This window comes from Pyrgilauda ruficollis, unplaced genomic scaffold (genome assembly GCF_017590135.1).
Source record: "Pyrgilauda ruficollis isolate IOZ18807 unplaced genomic scaffold, ASM1759013v1 scaffold2, whole genome shotgun sequence".
Taxonomy (NCBI): domain Eukaryota; kingdom Metazoa; phylum Chordata; class Aves; order Passeriformes; family Passeridae; genus Pyrgilauda; species Pyrgilauda ruficollis.
The window spans coordinates 32,062,271-32,089,343 of record NW_024519206.1 but is presented as its reverse complement, the minus strand read 5'-3'; the positions used below and the strand labels follow the sequence as shown (position 1 = coordinate 32,089,343).

Sequence of the window (27,073 nt, the reverse complement as noted above, 5' to 3'; positions counted from 1 at the left end):
GCCTCAGCCAGCTAAAACAGAGGAGAGCTCTGTCCCGCCATCTGTCTGTGCTGCAGAGAGCACAGTCCAGGAGCACGATGAGGGGAGCAAGTGCAGTTTCTGATAACGAACTCCGTGCTTCTTCTCTCCCTGCTTCACTCTCGGAACAAAACTTAAGGGTGCAAAACATTATCCTGCATAAACAGAACAGACAGTTGGGGATACGGGATACAAACATCATAAAAGTCACCCAGGATATACTATTTTTGTGAGTCTTGTTATAGAGGAATTACTGTTTTGTACTGCGTGATGTGAGCCAGATCAGGCTGGGCTGTCTTCAGAATGTATCGTATTGGTCATGTGGCTGTGAATGGTTCATATGTGCCGTCTGTAATATAACAACACTCGTATGTATTTCATTATTTCTCTTTCTGGTACATAAATTATCATAGAGATGTTATCAGCTTACTTTTCATTTATTATTTACTTTGCCCTCCTTGCTCTAAGCTATGGTATCACCATGAAATCTAATTAATCTGAGTTCTAGTAGAGTATGTTCCTTCTATTCTCCTTTTCTCATAAATTCTGTTGGCCAACAAATAACAACACTAAAAAAAGCAGAGCTGTGGCGAAAAAGGTCTCCCACTCTTTCAAGTCTTCATTTAAAAGAACAGAAGTTCTTGGTGTTTTAAGAAAGCAACTGTAATTTGTGGGTTTTTTAATGTAGAAAAACAAACCTGCTTCCTTTTTTGCTTTTGTCTTTAAAAACAGCTGAAATGTTATGTGAGAAATTTTGAAAGCATTCAAGCTTCTCATTCCTATAAAATTTAAAAATTCAAGATTGAACTCTGTTACATAAAATACTTTTTGTTAATGCAACATATATGGAGGTGACTGCTTCTGGTGGATAGTCACATATTGTAACAGAAAAATAAAAAATAAAATCTAGGAGACACATTTCTTAGAAATCAGAAAATATGCTACTTTATAACTTAAACAGTATTGAGCCATTTTTCTTTAATACAGGAATAATTTTTGTGTGGAGTTGCCTTTCTAAATTTTGGGCAATTGTAAGTAGTAAAATGAAATATAGTGTATTTTTTTTCAGTAAGTCCAGGGTCATATGTAGGTGAAGAGTTTAGAAATAGGTATGCCAGACGCTGTCTCTTTTATGGCAGTTTGGAAGTTGTGATTTGCAAACTGAGTTTCTTATCCAAACAACGCTGATTGAATCTATACAGCTTTGCAGTGATTGTTGCAGGATTTTGAGGATATCAGGGGCATTTCCCAATGTTCCTGCTGCTTTGAGTGCACTTGAACTCCAAGCTGCCTGTTCTTACTCACAAGCTGGCTTTGCTTGGCTAGAACTAGTTTAAATGTAATATATTTTGATAGTTCTGTGGTTGAGATTGGTTTAAGTTCTGGAAAATTGGATGGTTAAAGAAAATTATGTACAGGTCACAAGGGAGTGACCAGTTCTGTTATGGTCTGCGTGATGCTGTCACTAGGAAAGTCACAGTTTAATCCTGAACGGGAGAGGGCACTGTTTAAAAGGACAACATGGTTTCCAAATCAAAACCTTTTTTTTTTTTTTTTTTTTTTTTTTTCCTTAAAGCCTCTGAAGGTAATATGTTTTCAAAGAATTTTACAGTTTGTTTATGAAGGATGAAACGTATTCCTCTCAGGTTCTCTACCACAGTCCGTTGCTCTTCTAATCTACATGAATTATGATTATTCTTCTTTTTGTGCAGGTTTGTTTTCCTCCTAATTTTCTAGTAAATAATACTGTATATCATACGCCGGTTGCTTTGTATGTTGCTGGTGGTATTAAAAAATCTTGTTTTAGTTTTTTTTGTAATTTTGTTTCTTAGGATATAAATGTGATGGTTTGGATATAAATGTGATGTAAAAGGCTTTAGTTTTCTGCCTTTTAAGGAAATTTTACTCCTGTAAAGACTTGTTAATGTATTTATGCATGAAAAAGAATGAATACAGAATTACAGAAACAGAGAATAGATAAGGTTGAAAGTGTGTCATATGGTGCAACCTCCTGACTCAAGCAGGGTCATCCTAGAGCACACGGCATAGGATTGTGTCCAGTTGGCTCTTGAATATCTCCAGTGAGGGAGACATAACAAGCTCTCCAGGCAATTTGTTCCAGTGCTTGGTCACTTGGTGCATCTTCCAGTTCATCAGTCTCTGCCCATTGCCTCTTGTCGAATTCCTTGGCATCACTGACAAGAACCTGGCTCTATCATCTTGGTCCACCCATTAGATATCTATGCACATTAATGAGGTCTCCTCTCACTTATCTCTTTTCAAGGCTCAACAGGCCCAGCTCTCTCAGCCTTCCTTTTGAGGGATATGTTCCAGTCCCGTATTTGTCTCTGTTGACCTCCAGTGGACTCACTCCAGGAGCTCCATGTCGCTCTTGTACTCAGGAGCCCAGAACTGAACACAGCACTCACCTGGGCTCACTAGAGGGGCAGGATCACTTCCCCCAACCTGCTGGCAATGCTCTTCCTAATGCACCTGAGGAGACCATTGGCTGCCTTGGCTCATGGACAACTTGTTGTCCACCAGAGCCCACAGGTCCTTCTCTGCAGAGCTGCTTTCCAGTGGTTTGACCTCCAGCCTGCACTGGTGCAGGGGGTTATTCTTCTCCAGGTGCAGGACTCTGCCATTGTCTGTGTTGAATTTCAGGCACTGCTTCCTGCCCATCTCTCAGTCTTCCAGTTCTTCTCTTCCATCTCTCTCAAGGCCCTTTTGAAGACCATTTTGAAGCTGTCCATGGTGTCTGCTACTCCTCCCAGCTTTGTGTCACCAGTGAACTTGCTGAGGAGGCATCTGCCCCTTCACTCGAGTCACTGATGAACAAGGCAAACAATCCTGGGCCCAGTACTGAACCTTGGGGACACCACTTGTGACAGGCCTCCAGCTATTACTCTTTGGGATCTGTCATTAAATATAGCTATAACTACAGAGAATCTGTTATGAAAATATACTTAGTTTCAACCAAAAGTAACTATGAAGATAAGTTTTTGGAATTGATATTTTTATTAACTTTGTGCTACTGTAACAGTTTATATTTCTTGGGGATTTGCAATCTCTACCCCGCAAAACTTAGTTTTAACTCTGAATTGACATACACTTTCACTACACTAAGCTGCTTGTTTGTTGGCAAACAGTATGTTGCTGAAGAGACAAAAATTCGGTGGAAAGAGTAACAAAAGTTTTATAGACATGTTGTGGGTCACCTGAGTTTTCTAGGGGTATGAATCTGGACTTGTTGTATATGTAGTTTTATTGAATGTACATAAAGTTGTAAAGATACATAAATGAACACATTTCAAAAAAGTAACTATGTCCTCTGTGTCTCTTGAGTGATTCTGGTTAACCTATGGAAAGTAAAATAGTTCTTCCCTCCACCCATTTACACAACGTTTAGTATTAACTTAAGAAGCATTTGGTACTTCCCAGTACCTTGTTTTGTACAGATAATTTGTGGTGTCTTTCCCTGAGAAGACATAATGTTATAGTTTTGATGCATATCCTACTTTGTCTCTAGTATTTTCACAACAGGAAATAAAAGACAACCGCAATGTATTTTGCTGGGCGAAGGCTAGCCAAAGCGTCCTTCAGATCCTCTAATTTGCGAACTGACTGTGGTAAGATGTGAATTGCCTGGATTAGGTACAGTTTTTAGACTCCCTCTTACCAATGTTTCCGGCCCATAAAATTACACATAACTTTGAGTGGGTGTGTCTTCATGCCCACTCATTCCCCTGATTATTGATGTTTTTGTGGCTTCTATAATGTTTAAGTCTGGTTATAGTTACCTGGTACAAATGGATAGATTACCTGCCAAAAAAATGATAGCTTCAAGTTAAAAAAATCATCGAGCAAAATAGTTTCTTGATGGTCTTAATTATTTGTTGATAGCATGCTAGTCAAAAATCAGGTGTGGCAATGGTTGTAGTTGTAACTAAGTAATAGCAGCTATATGAATGGTCTTGAGCATTAATCTGTTCAACAGTTTTGAAAATTTGTATCCCAAAGTTGCTAAAAAATTATTTGGGGGTGTTTTTTTTTTTTTTTTGTAATTACCAAAAAAACCAAACAAAATAACAAATCAAAAAACACAACCAAAAAAACCTAGGCACAACAATTTGTGGGAAAGTAAAGAAAAAAAACCCCAAAAGGTAAAAAAACTCACCTGCATTGCAAAACGCCTGATTGAGTCAAATAGCCAATTCAAGCAGGATGATGTACAGAATTAATTGGAAATTAGAAGAATTAACTGATAATTACACTTATCACTGACTTTTAAGTATATTAAAAGCATCAAAAATTTGGAGAATATGTTAGTTAAGGAATTTGGAAAGGGCCAATATGAATATTGAGTATTGTGGTACCAGTATTCAGTAAAATGTGTTCATGGACCTTTTTAATAAATGTATTGCTTTCTATTAATGGAAAATAATGCATTGTCTGATGTGTAAAAGAGGCATTGGCAGAACAAATTTGGTATCATGCTTCCAGTACTTCTTAATGTGTTTTAATGTGTTCCCTAAGGAGGGAAGTCTGGAAAATTGTGAACATTATACAGCTCTTAAGCAAACACAAAAATCACAAGTTTGCAAGCCTTGAGGTATGAACTTCAGTGCTCACAACGATTGAATAAAGCATTTGGAGGGGAAAAATATGAAGCTTCTAACTGAGGTTGATTTAATAAAAATAGAATCTCCCAGCATTGGAAAAGAAAATTAAACCTCTCTAATCTGCTAGTTTTTACATTATGCAGTTGGAAGATGGATGGATTAAAGAGTTAATCTACAATTTTTTTTTTTTGATAGCTTGAAGTTATCTGCTTGGGCAGTTAAGAGAAGTTTATCAGGGTCTAGAGATAAAATAGTCTGAGACAATTTTTTGGCAAGTTAATTAGCAGATACACATTTTTTTAAAGACAATGTGTTTGATTGTCTATATAAGGATAATAAATGTGTGCTCTATATTTTGACAGTACTAAAGCTTTTGACACTTGAGTAATTCTTTCATAGAAAAGCTAGGAAAATGTGATGTACAAGAAGTAAAAGAACTTGGTTCAAGAGGATCAGAAGCTCTCTCATAGCTTACTGTAGATTCTACATCACAATGGAAGAAAATGCTTCAGTAAGTGATGTTGCTGCATTTTTTTTCTTTTTTTGCTTAATATAGGTGATGGATTGCAATGTGGTGGAGTCCAAAATTCTAATGCCATCATGTGCTACTAGGGGCTTGTGGGGTTTAAATTTGAGAGGCAGGAAGAACCTGGAGGTGATTTACATCACTTCCCTTACAGCCTTATACTGTCCTTTGGAATATTTCCCGTGGGTCTGGCTAACTCTCAGAAGAGTCATGGAGGGCTGGTTTCTGCTCAGTTCTTGTTACTGAAGCCTGTAATTGGAACGCTTCCTAACAGTTTCTGTGTCAACACAACGCAGTCATGTGATGAAGTCCTAAAGTAAAAGGTTCATTTTTAGTGGCCTGAGAGCTCTATGCAGCTCTGAAAGTCCACAAAGCTGAAGGGAGTCAACTTACACAGCAGGATTAAAATTAAAGATTACCTTGACCAAATTATTTACATAAATAAAAGAGGAAAGGTAGAATTAAAGATTGGAACAAATACAATGTACTGTGCTTAATCAAAAATAAAAAAGTAATTTTAATATAGTATGGGGAACACTGGGTTAGAAGAGGGTTCTCAGAAGACTTGCTTGTAAGGATGGGGAATGATCAGAGTTGAATTTGAGTCAGTGATGATATCATTAGATGAAGGACTAGTGTCATACTGGATTATATAAAGATGAATATGGCCTAAAGGAGTATTTCTATACCCTGCTCCGCATTGGTAAGGTTGGAAGGTGGAGTCTACTTCTGGGTACCACATTTCAAAAACTATATGGAAAACAGAAGAGAGTTGAAAGAAGAGCAATAAGTAAGAAACATTGAGTATGAAAGGTAGCTTGGAACATAAGTATTTTTCTTAAAAGAAAGGCTGCTGTGATTAGAAGGAAGTACTGTGGTTGGTCATCTGACCATCTCTTCCTAAAGTGTTCTGTACATTTGCACACAACAGTTCTGAAATTAAGATTCTGATAATGTGTGAAAGCATAAAAACCCTTTACTTATTGCATGGAATTAGCCAAACTGCTACTTGGAATTCAAAGAATGACTGTGTTAAGGAAAGAAAATCTTAAGAAAAAATTTTGGGAGATAGTAATCAAAATAAGGGTTTAGACCTGACAGTTGGAGAAGTGGATTATCTCTGTTTTCAGAGATTTAAGTAACTGGGACTATATGTGCAGTGTACAAAATAAAAAATTATATGGATATTGAATACTTCGGTGCTTTTCTGCACTGCACAATATGCTGCTTTGTAATTCCCAGTGTAAACTGCACATTTGTGCAGTTTGGTATCTGGTTCCTCGTGCAGTAAAGAACCAGCTTTATGGCATACAGCAGGATCTCTAAGAATTTTTTATACATCTCGTGTGTAATTGATCCCTGAGCTGGCCATCAATATATGATCAAATGGACTGAGGCTTTTCGGACTGTATTAATTTGAAATATTAATTTCTGAAAGAATCGGGAACAGTTTTAACTTATACAGCGCAAGTGTTAAATATTGTAAAGCCATAACCTAATAAAGAAGTTAATTGTTGACTGAAAGTTTGTGTGATGTAAATTAAAGCCAAGGAGTCAGTTCCCCTTTTGCTTCCAGGCAGTAGGATGGTGTTTTAAGCTATTACTCCTTTCTTCCCACCTTTACTGTATGAATAAAGCCACTAAAGAAACTGATGAGACAATTTTAATCTCTCTTTGTATTATAAGTGTTCACAAGCAGAATTTCTACAATTTAATATTTTAAAAAAACTTAATGTGGAAGAGGTAGTATTATCTCATAAGTTCAAGATGTCTGATTTCTTTCTTGACACCTAAACAGATTTGTGCCTTAGCCTGAAAAACTAATCCTATGCCGTTTGAGTATTTAAGTTGTGTCAATTTTTCCTTTTGGCTGAGCCATCAAACTAGAAAACTTCTGTGTGAAGCGGCAAAGTGATTGCTTATGTGTGGAAATTAATTGGCAGAATGCATATATCCAAATACTACTTCAATGATGTCAAAAATGTACTTTTTCACTAAAGCTTAATAAAAAAAAAAAGAAGTCACTCAGTCCTGTGAATGAAGAATCAGTTCTTGTTTCTAAGAAAGGAATCAATTGCCACAGCAGTTCACTGGTGTATCAGTGGTGGTTTCAGGTGGTACATAGTTCTGCTAGGTAAATTCCCTGAGAGAACTACTTTGATCTGTTTTTGTAGGTTCTTTCCTTTACAAAAGGGAACTTTCGAGGCCAGTCAGAGTACACTTACATCACTTAATAGTGTTGTGTAGAAACAAAAACAAGACCTCTCTCTAAACCAACATGGTAAATTGGACCTCAAATATTATAGCTGCATTGCTTTTGTGGGCAAACTGATCAAGCCATTTATCATGGTGTAGCAATATGTAGTATTGATTTACTCTCAATACTTTTTTAGGATCAAAAGATGATTTGTGTACCTGCAAAACTTTAGGAAGGAAATTCTGGAAATACATGTCCATTGATTTAAAGTGAGGCTGCACTATAGCTGATGCTTCTGAAAATAGCCCTTAAGTATCATATTTTAAGGACTTGCTTCATTTTGGCAGTACGTGTTTAGATAATTTTGTGCCTCTCCCTTATTTTGTCTTGTAAAAGGTAACCTGTGCACAAATCTCCTTGTGCTTGGCACAAGACCCATTCCAAAACAGTCTGATGCCTTATGATTGGCACTTTGGGGCCAGTATTTCCTCTGAGGGTAAAGTACTCAGTATATGGAGTATAACCTGAAATCCTGAACACATGAAATTTAATTTTTGTAAATGTAATATATATAAAATAAAGCAAATATTGTTATAGCCTTCCACAGATGACTGCTTTATTCAGACTTAAATGAGGAGGACCAATGGGAGCTTTTAATTTCTATTCTTAGCTCATGGTGCCAATTATTATTCTGCAGAAACACAGCTACACAAACAGGGTATACCTTCTGATGGTGTATTAAGAATTTGATCCTAATTTCTGCTGCTTCTTCTTTTTGAAGATCTCCTAAATATTTCCAGCTGTTTTCTATCAAAGGTGATCCATCTGCAAGGAGTTGTTTACCTCATGCTTTTCTAGACAAAAACAAGAAGGATTAAATAGGTCTATTAGACCCAGGATTTTTTTTTTTTCTTTACTGAGGTTAGAAACATATTTGGTGGGGTTTTTTTTAATAAAGAGTTGGTCTATTTTGTGTTGATATCTACTTTTACTGAAAAAAAATCCTAATGATTGTGATGAAGACTGGGAAACAATTACTTCACTGCTAATCAGATGTGCAAACAGATGAGAAATAATGAGACTACTTTGAATTACTTCTGCTTTTATTGTTCACATATTTTTCATATTTCTCTTTAAGAACCATGTGTTTTAAAAGCCTGATTCATAGGATTTTAATTTTTTGGGACTGTGTGTTAAAAGTATTGTAATGTTTTTCAAAATACTCAGTTTTCTTTTTAGTTTAATTTTTTGCTTATGTTATGATTAGGTAAGTTTGAAGTGCCTGAAAGTTGCAAAGGTTTTCTGTGTGTTTTACTCCTAAGCAGTTAATTTAGGAAATTTTTATTACCTTTGTCTACTTAATCGGGAAGACTGTGAGCTGTAAACTGTTGGAACCTGGATAGTACTCAAGAGTAGTATTAGGCTTAGCCTCTTCATCTTGTCATCTATCGTTCTCTGTTTCTGGAGACAGAATATGCAGCTAGCTGGTCTTTTTGGCTCCATTTGTTTTCAGATTTCCATGGTGCTCTATGCTTAAACCTCTTTAAATATGCTTTTACAGCCCTTTTGGACAACATGAGTTGCCAAGAGGTTGCAGAGTAAAATGTGGACCAGCAAGATTTGACTGAGGTGTGTTGCAGAGCAATTAAGCTTGGTAGCTCTTGATTGGAGTAGAAACAAAATGGACTTGAATTTGGAGTGTTTATGCTTTTCTAATGGTGATGGCAACAATGTTTTTTAACCTGTACCATACACCAAAATGTGTATTCAATTCTAGAGTGACTGAAATATATGTACTACAAAGCTGCATTTTTTGGGTTTTTGTGTTTTACCATAAAACCAAGATATCTCCTTCTATAGGATTTATGTAGTTATGCTGTGTCAAGATGCAGAACCAAAGGTTAGTTTTCCTACTTAAAGTACATTCTTGTTTTGATGGGTGGGTTTATACTGCTTGCAAAATTAGCATAGGCCAAAAAAGTCTGTTCAAAGGAGGATTCTATAAAATTCAGCTGGTTAACAAACTTTTTGGAACTGAGCGAGAGGCTGTTTTCTATATGACAGACTTCTGTCAGCACAGCTGTGCTGGGCAGGATTGTGAAGAGGTACTAACATTAACTGGTTTCGTTATTTTGGCAGAAGCCATTAGCAAATACGTTATATTGAAAAAACTTTTCTTTTGCTGGTAAAATTGTTCTTCTTGGAGATGGTAAATGGTTTTGCATTCTAGTATGAAGTACAATTTGGTCTGGAAAGCTGCATTTGCCCTATATTTGCACGGTTTTGTCAGTACTTCAAAAATAATAAAGGGCTCTGGCATTGACACAGACCAAACTTTTGAAATGTATCGGTAACACAAACAAGTATGAAAAGGGTAGAGACAGAGAGGTGGCAAATTGAAAAAGGGTTACTGAGAAATATATGGGAGCTGAGAGAATCCCTTTTCTGTTGGTTGGATTGATATCCTTGCAGGATTCAGATCTGCTGCATACCTTCAGGAAGGTGGGTGTTTTAGCTGACTGACACTAAGTCTTCGACTTCTTGCTGCTTCTGTTATCAACACACCACCAGCAGCTAGAGTGCATTAAGTTTTTTTTCCTCCCACCATAAATGATTGAGCTACCCTTTTGTATTGGCATTTAGCATCCTAGCAGGAGGGCTTAGCTGTTTTTTCCACTATTATTTTTTCAGTCACACATAGCCTGAATGTCCAAAATACTGTGAGTTTAGGAACAAGAAGCAGTTGAAAATGAGTGCTCTTGTGAAACATTGTGTTCCCATTCCTTGTTCAGTATGAAGCATATAAAAAGTTTAATGAACCAGTCATAATTCTTCCTTACTTTAATATTAAGTATTGACTTTCAGCAGTGCATGAAAGTAATGTTTTTCTTATGCCTTCTCTCTCTATTGCTTGTTCTTCCATCTAAGTAGCAGTATTTTGTATAAAATTGAAAACTTCAGAATTTTGGACTCTGTCCTAATGAAGAATACAATATCGGACAGAGAGCCTGTGAGTTGTAATATTTAACACTGGGTTAGTTTACAGTGAATGAAAACAGATTAAACACTGAAAATCCTGGATATGAACAGCACATTACAACTGTGAAGACACTTAGTGATGGTTTAATGTTTATTTTTCAGTAGCTATTATGCTTGGACTGGTGCCTAGATAAGTTAACAGAAACAAAGCTGGAAGATTTTAGGCATCTTCAGAAGCCATGCAGCAGGCTTTTCTAAAGCAGTATTTATTGTGTTTGAGTTGTAATAGTCTAAAGAGAAGACTTTGATCATGAAAAGATCATGAAATATTTTGTTTGTTATTACTAAAAATTTCTCTGCTTGTTTCCAAATGAATTATTTTTAGGGAATCTCCTGTCTAATAGCATTCTTATCTGCTTTATCTTGTTTTGTTAATCTTTTTTCCTTGCCTGATGGACTTAGTTCATGAAGATTGCAGGAGTTTTTCTTTATTTGGTTTGTTTAATGGTTTAAATGGTGAGGTTTTGTGATTTCACCAAAGAAGCAAGTATAACTAATCAAAATGCTGAAAAGATGCAGTGTCTTTGTTGTGCCCTTTCACAGTATTGTCTGTGGGTGTTGTTTGATTTGTAGGAAGACTGTAAGTAGCTGCTGTTGACCTGAAAATGTTTTCCAAGTAAGCATATGGTTTTCATTACTTGTGTTTTTAGAATACTGTTATTAAAAAAAACACTGTCAGTAGCTAGCAAACAGAAAAAAAACCAGTCTTGGGTGTAGAAGACACAAACTATTGAAAAATAGCCTGTTTTTTGTCATTTTTAGAAACCTAGATAGCGTCAGAACCTGGAATTTTTCCATGTACCTGTTCATTAACAGCATTTTGTATCTCAGTGTTATGCCAACAACTAAACCCATTGATCTGCGACTTTTCTTGTAGGGCAAACTTAGACATAGCAAATAGCAAATGTTACTGTGAAGTAAGGATGTAATGAGAATAGGTTTGTGGATAACAGTCTTCTTGTAAGTAAAAACTGTTGTAAAGAGGAAAGAATAATCTGTTATACATAGGACAAGAAGTAACTGTTCAAATTTCTGCAAAAAAAGATTCCTATTAAACATTTAGAAAAGCTTTCTAACAGAGTGGATGACTTGCTTTTCCAGGAGAGTCCTTGTGGGTATTGCAAAGTCAGGATAAGGATACCTAGTGCCATTGTGATTGTGTCTTACAGTGACCTGACCACTATTTAAAGGGGAAAATAGGAGGCCAAAATTTTGTAACCTCTTTTAAGAGACTACATCTTCCAAAATTATTTTATGGAACTGCAACTACAAGTTGCTTATTCCTATAAAACTATATTCTTCGTACAGTAAGAAGGGGTGCTATATATCATGTGCCTGCTCAGAACATAAAATGCGTGATTGTTTGTCAGTTTCTTGTATTTCTGTAAAATTAAAATAATGATCTTACAACATATGGGAATGAATTTATTAATGAATTGAACTTCTTTTAAGATTAAAACTTAAAAGAGTAAATATCTTTATTTCCAGACCATGTATTTTATCATATCTCCTCTGTTTACATATTTTGTGTGTGTAGACTAAAGGGAACTAAAATCAGGCTCAAAAAATATCACTGAAGTTTTTGAAAGGGTTGAAATGACAGCCTGGGGTTCTAAGACTATGTTGCATTCCATATGACTTAATCCTCTTTGGGAATTAAACTTTATAGATTTGTTTTGAAAAGTTTTGAGGAAATTTTTGGGAAGTTTGAAAAACAATTACATGCGATTTTGAGTTAATTTGATATGCTTTTCCAACTTCTGCCCCTGAGGCACTATGTATTTGATCTTAAAAGGAGTGGTCAGGGTCATAGTATGTATTCTCAGCCACGGACATGCTACCCCCAGAGGAAGTGTTTGGTCAGGGTCAGCTCCTTCACTGGACACTGCTGCACAGATTTGTCTGTCAACATAACTATGTACAACATAGTTACAACAAATGGATGTCTGTTGAGATAATATCCACTTTAGAATGTACATCACCTGTTTCAGATGAGAAATAATTATGTAATTACCTTACATTTCTGTCATGGGATCATAGATAATCATGTCCTTATCAGAAGACTTCTCTGAGGCTATCTTAACACTACACTGCTTGGCTATAGCTTCATAAATATTAATAGAAAATACATTCTGCAGGTACTTCTTAATTTTACTTTTTTTTTTTTTTTTTTTTCACTGTAAGAAGTTATAAGATTATTAATATCTGTTGAGCTGAAGTGTGGTGTTTTTCTGTTGACTCCTGACTGATTTCCAGATTAGCCAGATATTTCTCACAAATATTTGCTCCCTTACCTTAGTCATAATAGTGTGACAGAGTTGAGCAGGTAGAGCAGTCCTAGCAAAGCAGGTGAGGACACACAGAGGTTAGGACAGACAGCTTGCCTCAGTATTTAACTAATTTCTGTGTAAATTTTGAAACCTGGATGTTTTGTGGAAATGTCATTGCTACACTGCTGGGAGTAATTCACTTCACTATTTTAATATTAGCTTTCACTATATAAATATTTGTAGTCCTAATATCAGCTGTATCTGTACCAAGTATGGAACAAGTAATGATTTGTTACTTTTAAGTGTGTTCAGCTGTGAGTATTTGTGTAAACCCAGAATAGCAATGGGGAATTTGGGTGTCTATCAGCCTCCTTTAAGGTGGGGAGTAAAGTTTGAGTACCTAATCTCAGTGTCATCTAAAAGCTTTTAATTGAAACTTTGTTTTCAGAAATGGTCATCATGACACATTTAATTTCTTAGATCATGTAGAAGAATGACCCCACTTAGACAGAGAAGCTGCTTCTGCCTCAAAATTCAGAGAGTGACAACTTAAACTTTCACTGACTTAGCAAAAGAAAGTGATAGCATCTCTTTAGTAATTACGGTTTGGGCTATGGAGGGAAGGACTGCTTTCTTGTAACTTACATTTGGCATGTTGTAAAGCTAGAAAATATGGCCTAGAATTTTGCAGGCTGATTAAAAGCCTTTTGAAAACCAAACTTGATTTGTTTGAAATGGTCTGTGGCTGTGTCCCAGAAGTGTGGTTGGTGCCCTAATAGGAGTTGTGTGAGGCTAGGTACCCAGATCCCATGAAAATTGAATGGAGTTGAACAACTGGCAGAGGTTGTTGTTTGTCCTCTTCTAATCTTTCAGTAGCTAAATCTTAGCATAGAGTTTTGTGTCTGATTTAAAAATTTTGTTTTATCTATGCCTTCCAACTTATAACACCTGATTTCGTTCAAAAGACAGGGTTAGAATGTCTAAATCAACATGTGTAAAAGCAATAAATATTGTACACATTTGCAATCATCAACTGGGAAATGAAATGTTTTTATCAGATTGGTCAGATTTTATGCTTGCTGACTTAAGGCTTATTTTTTTTAAACATCCTTTCATCTCTCTTGACAGTTTGCTCTGACTTCACCTTTCTTGTATCTGTTCTGATCTGTAAGCCTACCTATTCAGGAAGTTGTACTTCCTTTCCTTCTGACCAACACATGGCAAGCATTTTCCGAGAGTCGTTACTCGTTTTGCTAACGCATTTGGCAGCTCTGACACTGCAAAGTTTCTTATAATGCGTCTGTTAAACTTTGGCTTTTGTCATCACAGGGAATTGCTTGTGTTCTTCTGCTTGTTTCATTAATCTTTATTAAGTAAAGATGTAAGCTGTCTTTAATTGAATATTTTCTTTTGGCAATAGAAGAAGCCAAAAGGTGTTTCTCATTAATTTGTTATTCAGCGGGGATAGCCATCTATCTGGATGGAATTTGTGACAATGTTTAGTTCCTATTTGTAGAAATGCTTATGTTGAACGTATTTTTGCTCAAAATATTTTGCTCTATGTTTTGCTCAGAATATCTTATACAGCCTGACTTTGTAATGCATTTGTCATCTGGGAATTGAACTACAGGGAATTGGTCTGTGTTGACAACATGTCTCCATGTTGGTTTTTCCTATCCTTTTAGTACAATGTGTTTTATATTTGGCCTTATAAAGTTTTATCATGCTATCAAATCATGAATAAGTGCAGAAATTATGGCTTTTGGTTTTCTTGTGCATGTGGTACAAATATTTTGAACATAGGTCATAATGAGAAATGCTGACCTTTCTTTTTATGACACAGAAAATAGTACTCAGGCTGTCCTGTAGATTTAGTTATGATGCCATCATTATCTTGAAAGCACATTGTATTGAAGAAGTGAGAATAGCAATTTCATGTGTTGAATAAGTTTTCATTCCTCTTTCCAGTTTCTGTGCATTTAGTAATTTTGTGAGATTTACTTCTTTCTCAGTTGTTTTTTTTTTTGAAGGTACAAATTGTTTGTGACCCACTATTCTGAGCTGTTAAATTTCATTAAATACAAATCAAATACACAACAAGCTGAGAAATGTAGAAACATTTTTTAAAAATCTTCATAAAAATCCCAAATGAATCTAAACTAACCTATGTAAAAATACTTCTTTTGGAGTGATTGTCCCTAAAGTTATGATATTGCAACACAGTAGTGCCTGTTTATCCCAGATGCTTTCAGGCAGCTCCTAGCCAAAATGATTTTTTTTATACACGTTAGAAATTCTGTCATAGTTTCATCAGTAACTCTTAGGCAAGGAAATATGGTGTTCAAATGTGTGTTCTGTACACATCTTGGAATCACATAGAACCTACAGACATATGAAATTTAGTCTGGGACAAAGTTGTTTAATTGGTCTGCCTGGTTTCTAAAAGTTTATGAAGAATCTCTTCCATAAATGTATTTAAAAATCCCACTGTCGTCTGGCAAAAACGAAGTAAAGCTATTTTGTAGCTGACATGGTATTAGAAAGCTAAACCTGTAAGAACACATTAGTCTGTTTTTCTATCAGAGTTCTTTCTGGAAAGAGGTTTGGATTGGGGTTGTTTTTGCTAGCATTTTTAAATTTAGTGTGACATTTTTGAACATTTGGCAATTTGGGTAGTAACACTTTTGTGCAGTCCAGCAACTTTTACTGTTATTACTTTTTTCGTAATCTTCAGCCTGACCTTTCTCACTTCATAATATTTATTTCTGTTTCTCAGAAAAGAATCATTTAGAGTGGATTGTAAAGCAAATTATGTCTCTCTTATGTGATATATTGACCATTTAAAAGTGGATAAACTAACAGCAGTTTGTTATGACATGTTATTTTTTTCCCCCAAACTTTTGTCCCATATGATGCCTGAAAGTATTATAATTTTTCCTGAGCTATGTTCCAAACCGTGAGTGCCATCACATGGCTACTGCACACTAAGCCCAGAACTATAAGCTTTGTTGTGTTAGAAGTAACTTCCATATTTCAGAATAATTGGCCCCCTTGGCCCCCTTTCATCATGGACAAATGTCACAATGTCACACCAACCCCAGAATAGTAGCTAAGCTTTATTTAAGATTTATTTCCTGTTGAAGAATGTTTTTGGTTGTTTTTTTTTTTTTTTTTTTTTTTGGTTTTTTGCTTTGGGGTTTTTTAAAATGTGTATGTCTGATTTAACTAGAAAAATCTGGGAAAAAGAAATACATTTAGTCTTTCCATTTGCCAGGATTTGTGGTGTATTAAAACCAAGGTAATTTAATCAGATAATAGCAGCAATCTGACTCTTAGATTTAATTGCAATGTGTATATATTGCCAATAGTCACAGGAAATTTATATGCTTCAATTTATTTTACCAAATAAATTTTCAGTCAGCTGCAATTAGTGTCCTGCATAAAGTTACTTCTGCCACACCCCTCGTTAGTGATGAGTATCTTAGTGCTGTTATTATTTACTGTTTATCTTGATGTGATTATTCTTCAGTTTCCAATTGGTTAAAGTCTCTTTCTTCCTTCTTGTTTGAGCTAAGGTACGGAATTGCTGGTGGAAAGCTGTGGTGTTTGCTTTGTAAATGCCTCCAGTAAAGGCCCATGTTTCCCTTAAGCTGACATAAAGTAGCTGCTGCCAGTTCTTTCATACTTCTCATACCCAGTTAATTTTTCTTGCTCAGAAAAAGCTTCAAAGAGTAAAGGCTCTACACTTTCTTATGTAGAAGACAGACTTGGCTGCAGGATCAGAACAGGAGGATTTAGGTGTGACTATGCGGAATATGGAAATAGTCCTTTGGTGGTTGTGATCAGTGGCACAGGGTCATAGCTGGAGGCCTGTCACAAGTGGTGTCCCCAAGGTTCAGTACTGGGCCCAGGATTGTTTGCCTTGTTCATCAGTGACTCGAGTGAAGGGGCAGATGCCTCCTCAGCAAGTTCACTAGTGACACAAAGCTGGGAGGAGTAGCAGACACCATGGACAGCTTCAAAATGGTCTTCAAAAGGGCCTTGAGAGAGATGGAAGAGAAGAACTGGAAGACTGAGAGATGGACAGGAAGCAGTGCCTGAAATTCAACACAGACAATGGCAGAGTCCTGCACCTGGAGAAGAATAACCCCCTGCACCAGTGCAGGCTGGAGGTCAAACCACTGGAAAGCAGCTCTGCAGAGAAGGACCTGTGGGCTCTGGTGGACAACAAGTTGTCCATGAGCCAAGGCAGCCAATGGTCTCCTCAGGTGCATTAGGAAGAGCATTGCCAGCAGGTTGGGGGAAGTGATCCTGCCCCTCTAGTGAGCCCAGGTGAGTGCTGTGTTCAGTTCTGGGCTCCTGAGTACAAGAGTGACATGGAGTTCCTGGAGTAGTCCATTGGAAGGTGATAAAGGAGATTAAGGGACTGGAGCATCTGTCTTACAGGGACAGTCTGCTGGAGCTGGGTCTGTTCAGCCTCAAGAAGAGATGACTGAGAAGGGACTTCATCAATGTCCCTAAGCACCTCAAGGGAGGGTGCCAAGAGGATGGAGCCAGGCTCTTGATGGTGCCAAGGAATAGGACACAAGTAAATGGGAAGAAGTTGATACACAGGAAGTTCCCCCTGAATATGAGGAGCAAGTTCTTTACTGTGCTGGTGACCAAACACTGGAAAAAATTGTGCTCTCAACACAACCAGAAAGGGTGTTGAGTCTCCTTCACTGCAGATACTCAAAAACCATCTGGACACAGTCCTGTGCCATGTGTTCTAGGACAGCCCTGCTTGAGCAGAGAGGTTGGACCAGATGACCCGTTGTGGTCCCTTCAAATGCCACCCATTCTGTGATTCTGTGTGATTCTCTGTTTCTGGCAATTTCAAAAGCTTGCTATGCAGATTAAATAATGCTTTGACAATGACAATTTTTAGGAAGGACTTCGAGATCTAACTGGGGGTTATTGTCTTGTACTTGGTTTGATTGTGAAACTGTACATTTTGCCATAGAGAACACCGGCTCATACTGCAATGATTTTGAATTCTAGACACATGAGGATGTGACGGGTATCAGAAGAAATCATATCTCCCTACTGCAAGGTATAGAATGGAGATTTGGGGAGTTGAATAGGGGTTTAGTGTGGTGCAACTTTCTTTTGCTATTTGCAGATTCTGTTTTACAAAAATCTAGAACTTTACATGAGATTTAGAATCTAGCTGGCTGCCTGTCAAGCTGAAATGATTTAGAAAACACTTAGTTTTATTAAATTAAAATTTAAATTCTTTTGTCTCTCTAAAATCTATTCCCCAAAATAAAAATACCTACGCTGGACTTAGGGATCTAAAATACATTCTTTACTAGTAGAGACTATTTAAATATTGACTGCAGTTTATGGTGATAAGCTCCACTAAAGGGGAGCAGGAGTGTGAGCAGCTGCCTTATCTTGCCTTCTGAGGCCATCACTGTTAAATCTATTCTCTCTGTAGTCATCTTGGATTATCTCTTTACCCTAAAGTATTTTTCAGTGTATCGAAACTTTAAACCACTAACTACATTTTATTTAACAGAAGCCTATATTTAGGTTTGAGGGTGTAATTGCAAATGTATGTTTTTCACACTGAATTAAGTATGAGAGAACACAGGGTATTTGGACAAACATAAACTTTAGGTGGCATTTTTATCTTTAGGGAGTTATTTTATTTATTTATATATATATGTACACGTGTATATGTACAAATGTATGCATGTGTATATATTACAGTTACTGTAAAATTTGTGTACAAGGCTGAATATTTTTTGAATGTAATTTTGGACTCTTCTTCAAGCTTTTAGTGTTTGTGTTCATGGTTATTTCTAAAACATCTGCACTGGGTTGCTCCATTGACCATGAAAATAATGTTCAACCTTTGTTTTTTGTCTGGATAAAGAGATCTTTCATTTTTAGCTATAGCTATTTCTCACTTAACTCTACTTTTTCCTCCAGGAATCTTGTATATCCATAGTTCCTGGGGTGACACATTTCCAATGACAACAGATTTTGTCCCCACACTAACTTTGTCCACTCAGAATTCAGATCAAAAGCAGAATTATATGTTTTTTTTTTCTTTTTAATCTATTGTGATGTATGAAGATTAATTAAACACTCCATACAAGTTCTAATCTTAACCAGAAAGTCATTAAATAATACCTTTTATTTTGAAACCTGGATGTTACAAAGTGTGAAAAGGAGTTAAAAAATTTTATTTGTGAAACTTCTCTAGAAAAATGCAGATCTTGTTGCCTGTCACCTTTCCTAATTCAGTGTTTAAGGGATGGATGTTTGTCCTTACCAGAAGAGCATTGCAAAGTGTTGTATAGTTGTTCTGTCTACATACTAAATGTTTAATTTTCAGATGTTTGCTGTTTATGAAAACATTTGTGTGAGTAGATGTGTTGAGATGTCTTTTCTTTGTTAGTAATTGAGGCCAGTACGTAGTTTCTCACTTACTTCAATATGCTTTTCACTATTCAATTAAACTTGTTTTGAGTACTTTTTTTATTGAGCAAGATTTTGTTTTTGAAGTGGCCCCACACACTTAACTGGTTTTAATTCTACAGTTCATTCCAATGAGATAATGGTATATGCCTAGTTAGAGCTCTTTGGAACATTTTTGGGTGGATCCAGTATATTTTATTTGCTAGTCCTCTTATATTTGAATGCACTGTTCTTTGCTGTAAACTTAAGAGTGCAAATATGAAAGGAAATACCATGAGTTCTCTTTGGTATCTCAAAGTTGGCTGTTTTCAGATTTCAAATAAAATTGGTTAAACTGGTAGGTTTTTTTTTCCTCTCTTTTGAGTAGTGACACCGATTTGACCATAAGAAAAGTGTTGAGTTTTTTGTTGCAAAATGTATGTTTTGAAGCTACATTGATAAAGTCAGTGAATTGACTGTAGTATTCTGATATTCCCTCTGACACCGAGTATAGAAGTTGAGCTCCTCCACCGAAGGAAGAGCTTTGCACAATGTGGATCTCATGTCTCCAGAAAAAGATCGGGCAATTGAGATAGTTTGTAGTATAATGAGAAAATCTCTGTAGTAAGTGGATATTGTTTTGCTTGGTATGATTTACCAATTGGAGTAACAAAGTGCTTTAACTACAGTTTTCAGTCATCATAATCCTCACATAATATACATTAGGAGTAATTTATGAATTATGCATATAACAGCATCAGTCCAAGTGGATGAGCTGAGGTAGATTACCTCAATGAAAAATTATTTTTAATTGTGTGCTTTAATTCACAAAGTCAATGTTTAGACTGTCATGCCTACTGAACAGACTGTATAAAGAGAAGATTTTTCCATGCAAATTATGAAGAGGAATCTAGGAGATTGAGGAATTTTTACATTGCAGTATATGTTGATATAATGTAGTTCTAATACTGTCCTCTCAGGTAAGAATTAAACAGAAATGTTGTTTTAAGACTAAAATTAAATTAGGAATCTTGTCTGTGAAAAATATCTTGTAACTGCTCCAAGGGATTTTCTCTTAGAGATATCAGAAAAGAAAGCACTTAAATAGCTTCGAATGTACTTCCTTTTTGAGGAGGACAAGTGCTTAAATCTGATTATTGAGGGCTCTGCCATTAGAACTAATTAGGAACTAATAGAAACTATCAATCAAATATGTTGCTCCTTCCCTATTGACTTTTACCCTCTGTGATGGTGGTTAGTGGTTCCAGTGACCTCCTCAATTGGAAGATTTTGTGGTTGTTTTTGGAAGAACATGGTGACTATAGCAAAGAGAGGTAAGACAGCATCCTTCTGTCTACAGCTGTTTATTTTAAGTTAATTATACAGCTGAACAAAACCGTATTTAGGTAGTTCAGTAAAACTTCTCAGTATTTTGGACTTCATTGGTGCTAACTCTTGGCAAACAGATTGTACGTACTTGCTAAGGCCTTGCCATCTTTTGTAAACTATGTTTGTTTCAAAGGTAGCTCTGTTTAGATATGGAATAAAATAACAGAAATGAGGGGGGAATAATTAATGTGTCAAAACCATAGTGTCACAATTTTAGTATTGTTTGGGGTATTCAAGGTATCCATATAGCAGAGCGGAGATAACACAGGTGAGATGGGCCCTGTTGGACAGCAATTTTAGGTCTGTAGAGATACTGTAGAGTCTCTGAAAAAACATCTGAGTCCAACCTCAGCTGACACAGTGAATTAAAAAGGAAATTTTATCCAAAAGGAATGAAACATAGCAGGGATACAAGTCTGTCTAGAATTAAGATCAAACACATCCTCAACCCACAGAGGATAAATCCAACTTTACTCTTAGAAATGTGCAGGAATAAATAGAATACAATAGCATTCGTTGGTTGTACAGTCTGGAGATCTTGTTAACAAAGCTGAGGAGCAATAATAGTTTATGTTGTACTTGTCCTTGATTGAATTACTAGTTGTTCTGTTTCTCTCTTAGGTTATGGTCAGACTGGTCCAGTGGTTCAGAGAGGTGGATATGACTCCATTGCTGCTGCTGTTTCTGGTCTCATGCATATCACAGGGCATGAGGTATAGTGCAAAACTTACAAATTTCATAGAATCTTTGTGCTGTGTACCAAAACTGGCTGCTGCGTGGAACAAGTCAACCTAATGGTAACACATCTGTTATGCAAACCCTCCTGAGTCCAGCAAGAGATCTCATCTCTGGGAGTCTAAGAAAATAATAGTACTTCTATACTTCAGCTGTGTCACTTAAGGCTTGTAAAGAAAAATGCTCAAGAAACAGAAAATTAAAGAAAAAAAGGAAAAATCCTAAATCTCCAGCGAATAAATTGGCAATGTATGCTAACCTGTTAATGGCCCCTTGAGCTGTAGTAGACACATTGTTGACAGCTGGATGATATAGCCGTGTCTATGAGTCTGAAATCTCACTGATGCTTGGCTATTGATATCACCTTTGTAAAAGCAGGAATTGTGAAGCTACCTAGATATATCTGACAAAATCTGGGTGTTTTTCAATCATTCTGCCTACAAATAGGCAGAAAGATGCCATGCTTCTGGAAAAGCTTTATGTGCTGCCTATTCCCACTGACACCCAAGATCTTTCTTAGCTGTGGCGTTGCAGGAAGCATAACAGTAGCTTAGTATCTGAATTCTAGAGGTACACAGAACATGTGTCTTCACCTTGGAAAAATGCTGGTCAAATAAGCATTTAATTAAGCTGTCTTGAATCACGTAGAGATGCAGGGAATGTGGTCCCGAAATGTCCCTTTTCAAGTGAGGTAGTGTTACAAGTCTGTTCTATGCATTATAAATGCTAGATACTGTTCTGTGGGGGTGCTCCTGGTACTCTGGAAGCAGTAGAGCAGATCTTGTGAGTACGATACTTGCATGTTCTAGATAAACAAGGAATTCATAAAGTTCCTGTACTAAGTGTCAGCTGCTCATGTTTGAGTATGTTGTTGAAAGCTAACCACATGATCTGGACACAGCTCTATTGTAGGGTTGATACTCTGCCAATAGACTTGTTTTCTACTGAGAACAATGCCAAACATCAGAAGTTTGTACTTCTGGCAACTATTGTTACCAGAGTTGTCCTTTTTATTAGGGAAAAAAGCCAAAATCGACCATTTTTTGACTGAGTGAGCTGAAACATCTTGTGCCTAGTTTCCTGAAGCTGTCCGTTTCTGCTGTGTTATTGGTATGTACTCCTAGGACATCCCATCTCAGAGCATGAGAAGACATGAAATTGTGTGCAGTCCTTACAGGCGCTTCCCTTCAAATATGTAATGTACACGTGCACTAAGCAATGACTGATCACAGTAACTGTAGCGTAAGTAAATTTAACATTGTGTCTGTAGAATGGAGGTTAATACTTCCAGTACAATGCCAGAAACTTCATGCACACCTCAAAATATACCAATCAAAATTGAAAGGGTATACAAACTGTTAGAAAGGGGCAGATGTTGTTAGTACAACATGAATAAAGAAAGATAGGTAGAAAGATTGAAAAACACAGGACTTTTGTACAGCTTTTCAATGATATGTGAATACCAGAATAAATAACTGTTATACTGAATAATTGCATGCAAATTATATTATGAAAATAATAGTCCTCAGTGGCTGTTATGAAGATGGATTTTATTAAAATATTGTGTTAAGGTCTACACTGGAACATCAGATGTTCACATCACCTCACCAAGACTTGAGGTAATGTAATCATAGGAATCATTTAGTCACTGTCAGTAACAGCTTTGTCTGTTCACTGGGGGCTTCTAAGAATTCATTCAAACTTAGTCACTCTTTCACATGATTAAAATAAGCATGCAAAAATCTACTCATTTTTCTTTATTTGCAGTTGTTTATGTAGTATTTCCTCAGTTTCTCAAACCCATTTTTTGATGTATAGATGGACAGTATTGTTTCAAAGACTTAAGTAGTCAATGACTCCAAAAAAACAAATGTACTTTTTATTGTTGTAGTGAAAACTTATCCAAGTGGCTGTAAAATCATATTGTATGCTTGTTAGAAAGTTACTTTAAAATAATGAAGAATTATTAATAGTAAAATCTTCCATTTTTTTAAACATTTATGTTCATGTGACAGAATTGTGTTTAAAATTTCACAAAACTAAGTCTGAACAAAAGTAGAAAACCTTGTTTCAGTCAAGATGTAGAAAAGTGGCCAAAGAAAAAGCAGAAAAAAGAAAACAGAATTTCATGCTGTTTTTTTTTTTAAATAAAGTTTAAATTATTTGTTGACTAGATAACGTGGAATTAATGTGCTAAAATTAATAAGTTCATTTGAATGGGTAGACTAGGGTCTGATTTTTTTTTTTAGAATAAAATAAAAAATGCCACTCTTATAAACTGGAAATGAAAAAGAAAAAAGGAAAAGTTATAACAGATGATGTTGGTTTAGTATTTAGTTGCAGTAGCTATAGATAATCAGTATAACATCGTCAGTGCAACAGTGGTCTTTGGAAACATCCCTTTGCTAAACAAACAGAAGAATGTTCTTGCAGGATGGTCTTAGAGGCATCAGCTGATGCAGCAGACAAATTGAATAAATCTCAGCAGGCAGTAAAAAAGCATCTACATACATGACTGAGGTGTTGAATGTTGAGGTATACATATTTACATCGATGTGTACATATTTACAGTTCCTTAGAAAGCATTTTAATAATAGGGTACTAAAATTTTGTACTGTATCTGACATATACAAAAATGTGTAATCCAATAGCAGTATATATTCCTGCCTATTAAAAAAAAAAAAAGCTTGTTTTTTTTTTGTTTCTCTTATTTTTTTCCTAGCATCACTTAATGGTAATTACTTTGAAATGCTTCTGAGTGATATTCTGAACCTTGAAATTAAGCTATAACTTCTACAATATTGCAAAAATATTGGCCCAAACAACTTCATTTGTGCTAGTGTTGTTTTTGCTGATAGTACAAACCCAAGCACAGTGGAATAGAGTCCTTAAATCATGGTTTTGTGGACAGAAACCTGCAAGCTTACACATGTACTTGATTACTTGTGTATTAGAAGTGTATCACACCTGTGAAATTTGAAATTCTAATTGAAATTTCTATGACTCATCAAAGCAATAATTTTAAATTAATTAAATGAAGTTTGATTTGGTTACAAATCCCCTTCCACCTCCTAGTGGATTATTACACATCGTCTTCAATACTTGAACTACCTTTATGGTGGTGTATTCTTCCTTGAGGAAAATGACTATGAGACAGTATTTAATCTGCAATCCAGAAGGTCATTCTTCAGTTTAGTACCAAGCAAAGGGTTACAAAAGAATACACATGGTATATGTAGCTGAGAGCTGTTGAAAAATACAGCTATTGCTGGTTCATATTAGCTTCAGCAATTATTTCACATCTGTAAAACTACTGGACTTCGAATGATTTTCTTAAGCATGTAATTTCAAAACAGTTGTCATTTTAAATAGATGATTTTTGTATTACTGATGTAAGTTTGGTTAGAGAAATTATGTCAAAGGGCAAAAAAAAACCACCTCAGGAAAGGAGGCTTCTAAAACATGTTGTGGCTATATCTGGGTGAGAACATGTTGACAAACTGTAAGGAATTTAGCAAACAGCAAAAATGAGGAATAAAAGTGTAAACTATAAGATTGAGCAATAGCAAAGCACAATGATTTAAAAATAAAAGGTCTTCTTAACTGGTATGAATCTTTATATTTTCAAATGAGGAATGGGCAACTCCTGATGCTGCACCTAATTTAGAGTCCAAGCCAGCCCTTGAGGCTGGATGGCAGCTTTGTTTGCTTAAGACGCATTCTCCCTGGCTAGTGCTACATTTGCTCTTCCTACCAGAACAATAAAATCATTTTTGTCTGGCAGGGGTGGTGGTGTTTGTCACTTTTGAACTTGCTTGAATAAAAGATACTGTATAGGTCCTTGCTTTGCCCAGGTAAATGGTATAATGTTAGCTACACAAAAATACTGCTGTGCTGGCAGAAGCTCTGTCTAAAGGAAGGTTATTTCTCTGTGTGTTTAGTTTAACCTTCATGTAAAGCAGCTTCACATCCCTTGTTCTGCAGGATAGTGATAAAGCCTGAATTAATCCATTCCACAGTGCTTACACCTGTGTATCCTGCCACAGAAAGACTGGTTTATGGCACAGGAGCTAATTGAAGCTGATTAAATGGTGAGACATGGCAGCTCATCATGAGTCTTGGTAGAAAGACCAAGGATGGCTAGAAATTGTGTGGACTGTTTCAGAATTATAGGTTGTGGAGTATTAGGATAAAACAAAGCCAACATGTTAAAAATAATGTAGCAGTATAGTACTAGTAGTTTGTAGGAGTGTTTTCTAAGGGGAAATTGTGAAAGTATTTTTAGAAACAAAAGGTGAACTTTTTACTGAGGCAGAGGTAGAAGTATTTGCTTTTAAACATTAGACAGTTTAGTACTTGATGAGGAAGGTTCTGGAAGTTCATCTATAACACCCTATTAAAACAATCCAAATTTCTTAATCTTCAAAATGTATTGTTCTCCTTAAAGGGTGAAATTAATGACACTCTGAAAACAGTGTTTTTAAACTAAGAATGTTGCAGCACATTGCTTGTAAAATCTGAAGTCTTTTTGGCTTCTTCTCAACACAGTGGATGTAGTGAAGTGTCTATAATAAAGAAAGAGCAATTTAACAAACTGATTACTTGCCGCAGATAATATGAGGTTTTTTTTTTTTTTTTGTTTTGGTTGGGTGTTTTTGTATGTGTGTGTGGTTTTTTTTTTTTTTTCTTTGTTTTGTTTTTTTCTTTTATTTCTCTGTGGTAGCTCTGAGGAGCAAAAACCTTCTCATGGACTAATTAGTTGTCTCGGTAGGCCTGTGCATGTAAAAGTGAAGAACAAACTTTCCTGTTTTTCCCCAGAGTTGGGTACAATGAGAGTGGTAAATAGCTGGAACCTTTCAGTTGTGTTTTCTTTTGGGAAGCTGAAGTAGCTTAGTGTAGCATCTGGTGAAGGAAGAAATAAGAGATTCTTCAAAAAAGTACTACTTCCTAAAGCAGTGTTCACCGTAATATTGTGTAGTTTATATATCATCCTATGGATATCTAGGCTATAGATAGTCACAGACTAATCCTTACTGCAGTTTGGATGAGAGTAACTAATTTTTTTTTAAAATTTGCTATATTTTATACAGATTTTGTAATTTTTAGTCAATTTCATGACATGAATAAAATAGCAGCCTTTTCCATCTTATGTAGAAAATATTGTCCTACTGTCTTTTATTTCAGAATTGCTCTATTAATGCAATTGATAATAAAATAAAAATTTAAAAGAAAAATATAATAACATATATGACTTTGTATCAGGCTTGTGTATATCTTGCTGGAGTGCAAAAGAAAAATGATAGTGAAGATTTTCTTACATGAATCCAAGACACTCTTTTTAAAATAATTATCAGGAAACAATTCCTGTATTCTTATTTAGAAGGTTATTATTACAATAATTACACATAGCAGTTTAGACATGGCTAATTAAAATAATTCTGTAAATTCAATTTTATTTACTTTGTGCTACATTAGTTTAAATACATTTATGATAACTTGACAAACAGTTATTATTTATCAATTGTAATGATTTTAAATTGTCTTATGGTAGGCTTACTTGTGTTGCAGAATTCTGGAAGAGTCTCATTAGCTTTGCACTGCTACTTTTCTTCACAGTTTGAAAACTTAAAAAATAAAACAAAACCCAAACAAACAAAAAGTGAGGCTTCAAAATAAGGAACTGCTGTGATAATCTGATCATCTGACCTCAAACTTTTCAGAGTAGGAAATGGAGAATATTTCAGAAGAAGCACTACAATAAAAGCCTATCTGGGCTGAAATTAGAAGTTCATTTTGCCATTGGTTTCAGAGGGGACATATATCATGCCAA

At 35.8% G+C, this 27,073-nt stretch overlaps 1 protein-coding gene across 3 annotated transcripts in view; it reads left to right on the top strand.

The window, feature by feature from the left end:
- The window catches only part of SUGCT (succinyl-CoA:glutarate-CoA transferase), a 316,450-nt gene that overhangs the window by 16,798 nt on the left and 272,579 nt on the right, over positions 1–27,073 (top strand). For all 3 annotated transcript variants that reach the window (XM_041466798.1, XM_041466797.1, XM_041466795.1), the window contains one exon: positions 21,130–21,221. In XM_041466798.1, coding sequence (XP_041322732.1) covers positions 21,130–21,221 — 92 coding nt within the window. The remainder of the gene's footprint in view (positions 1–21,129; positions 21,222–27,073) is intronic.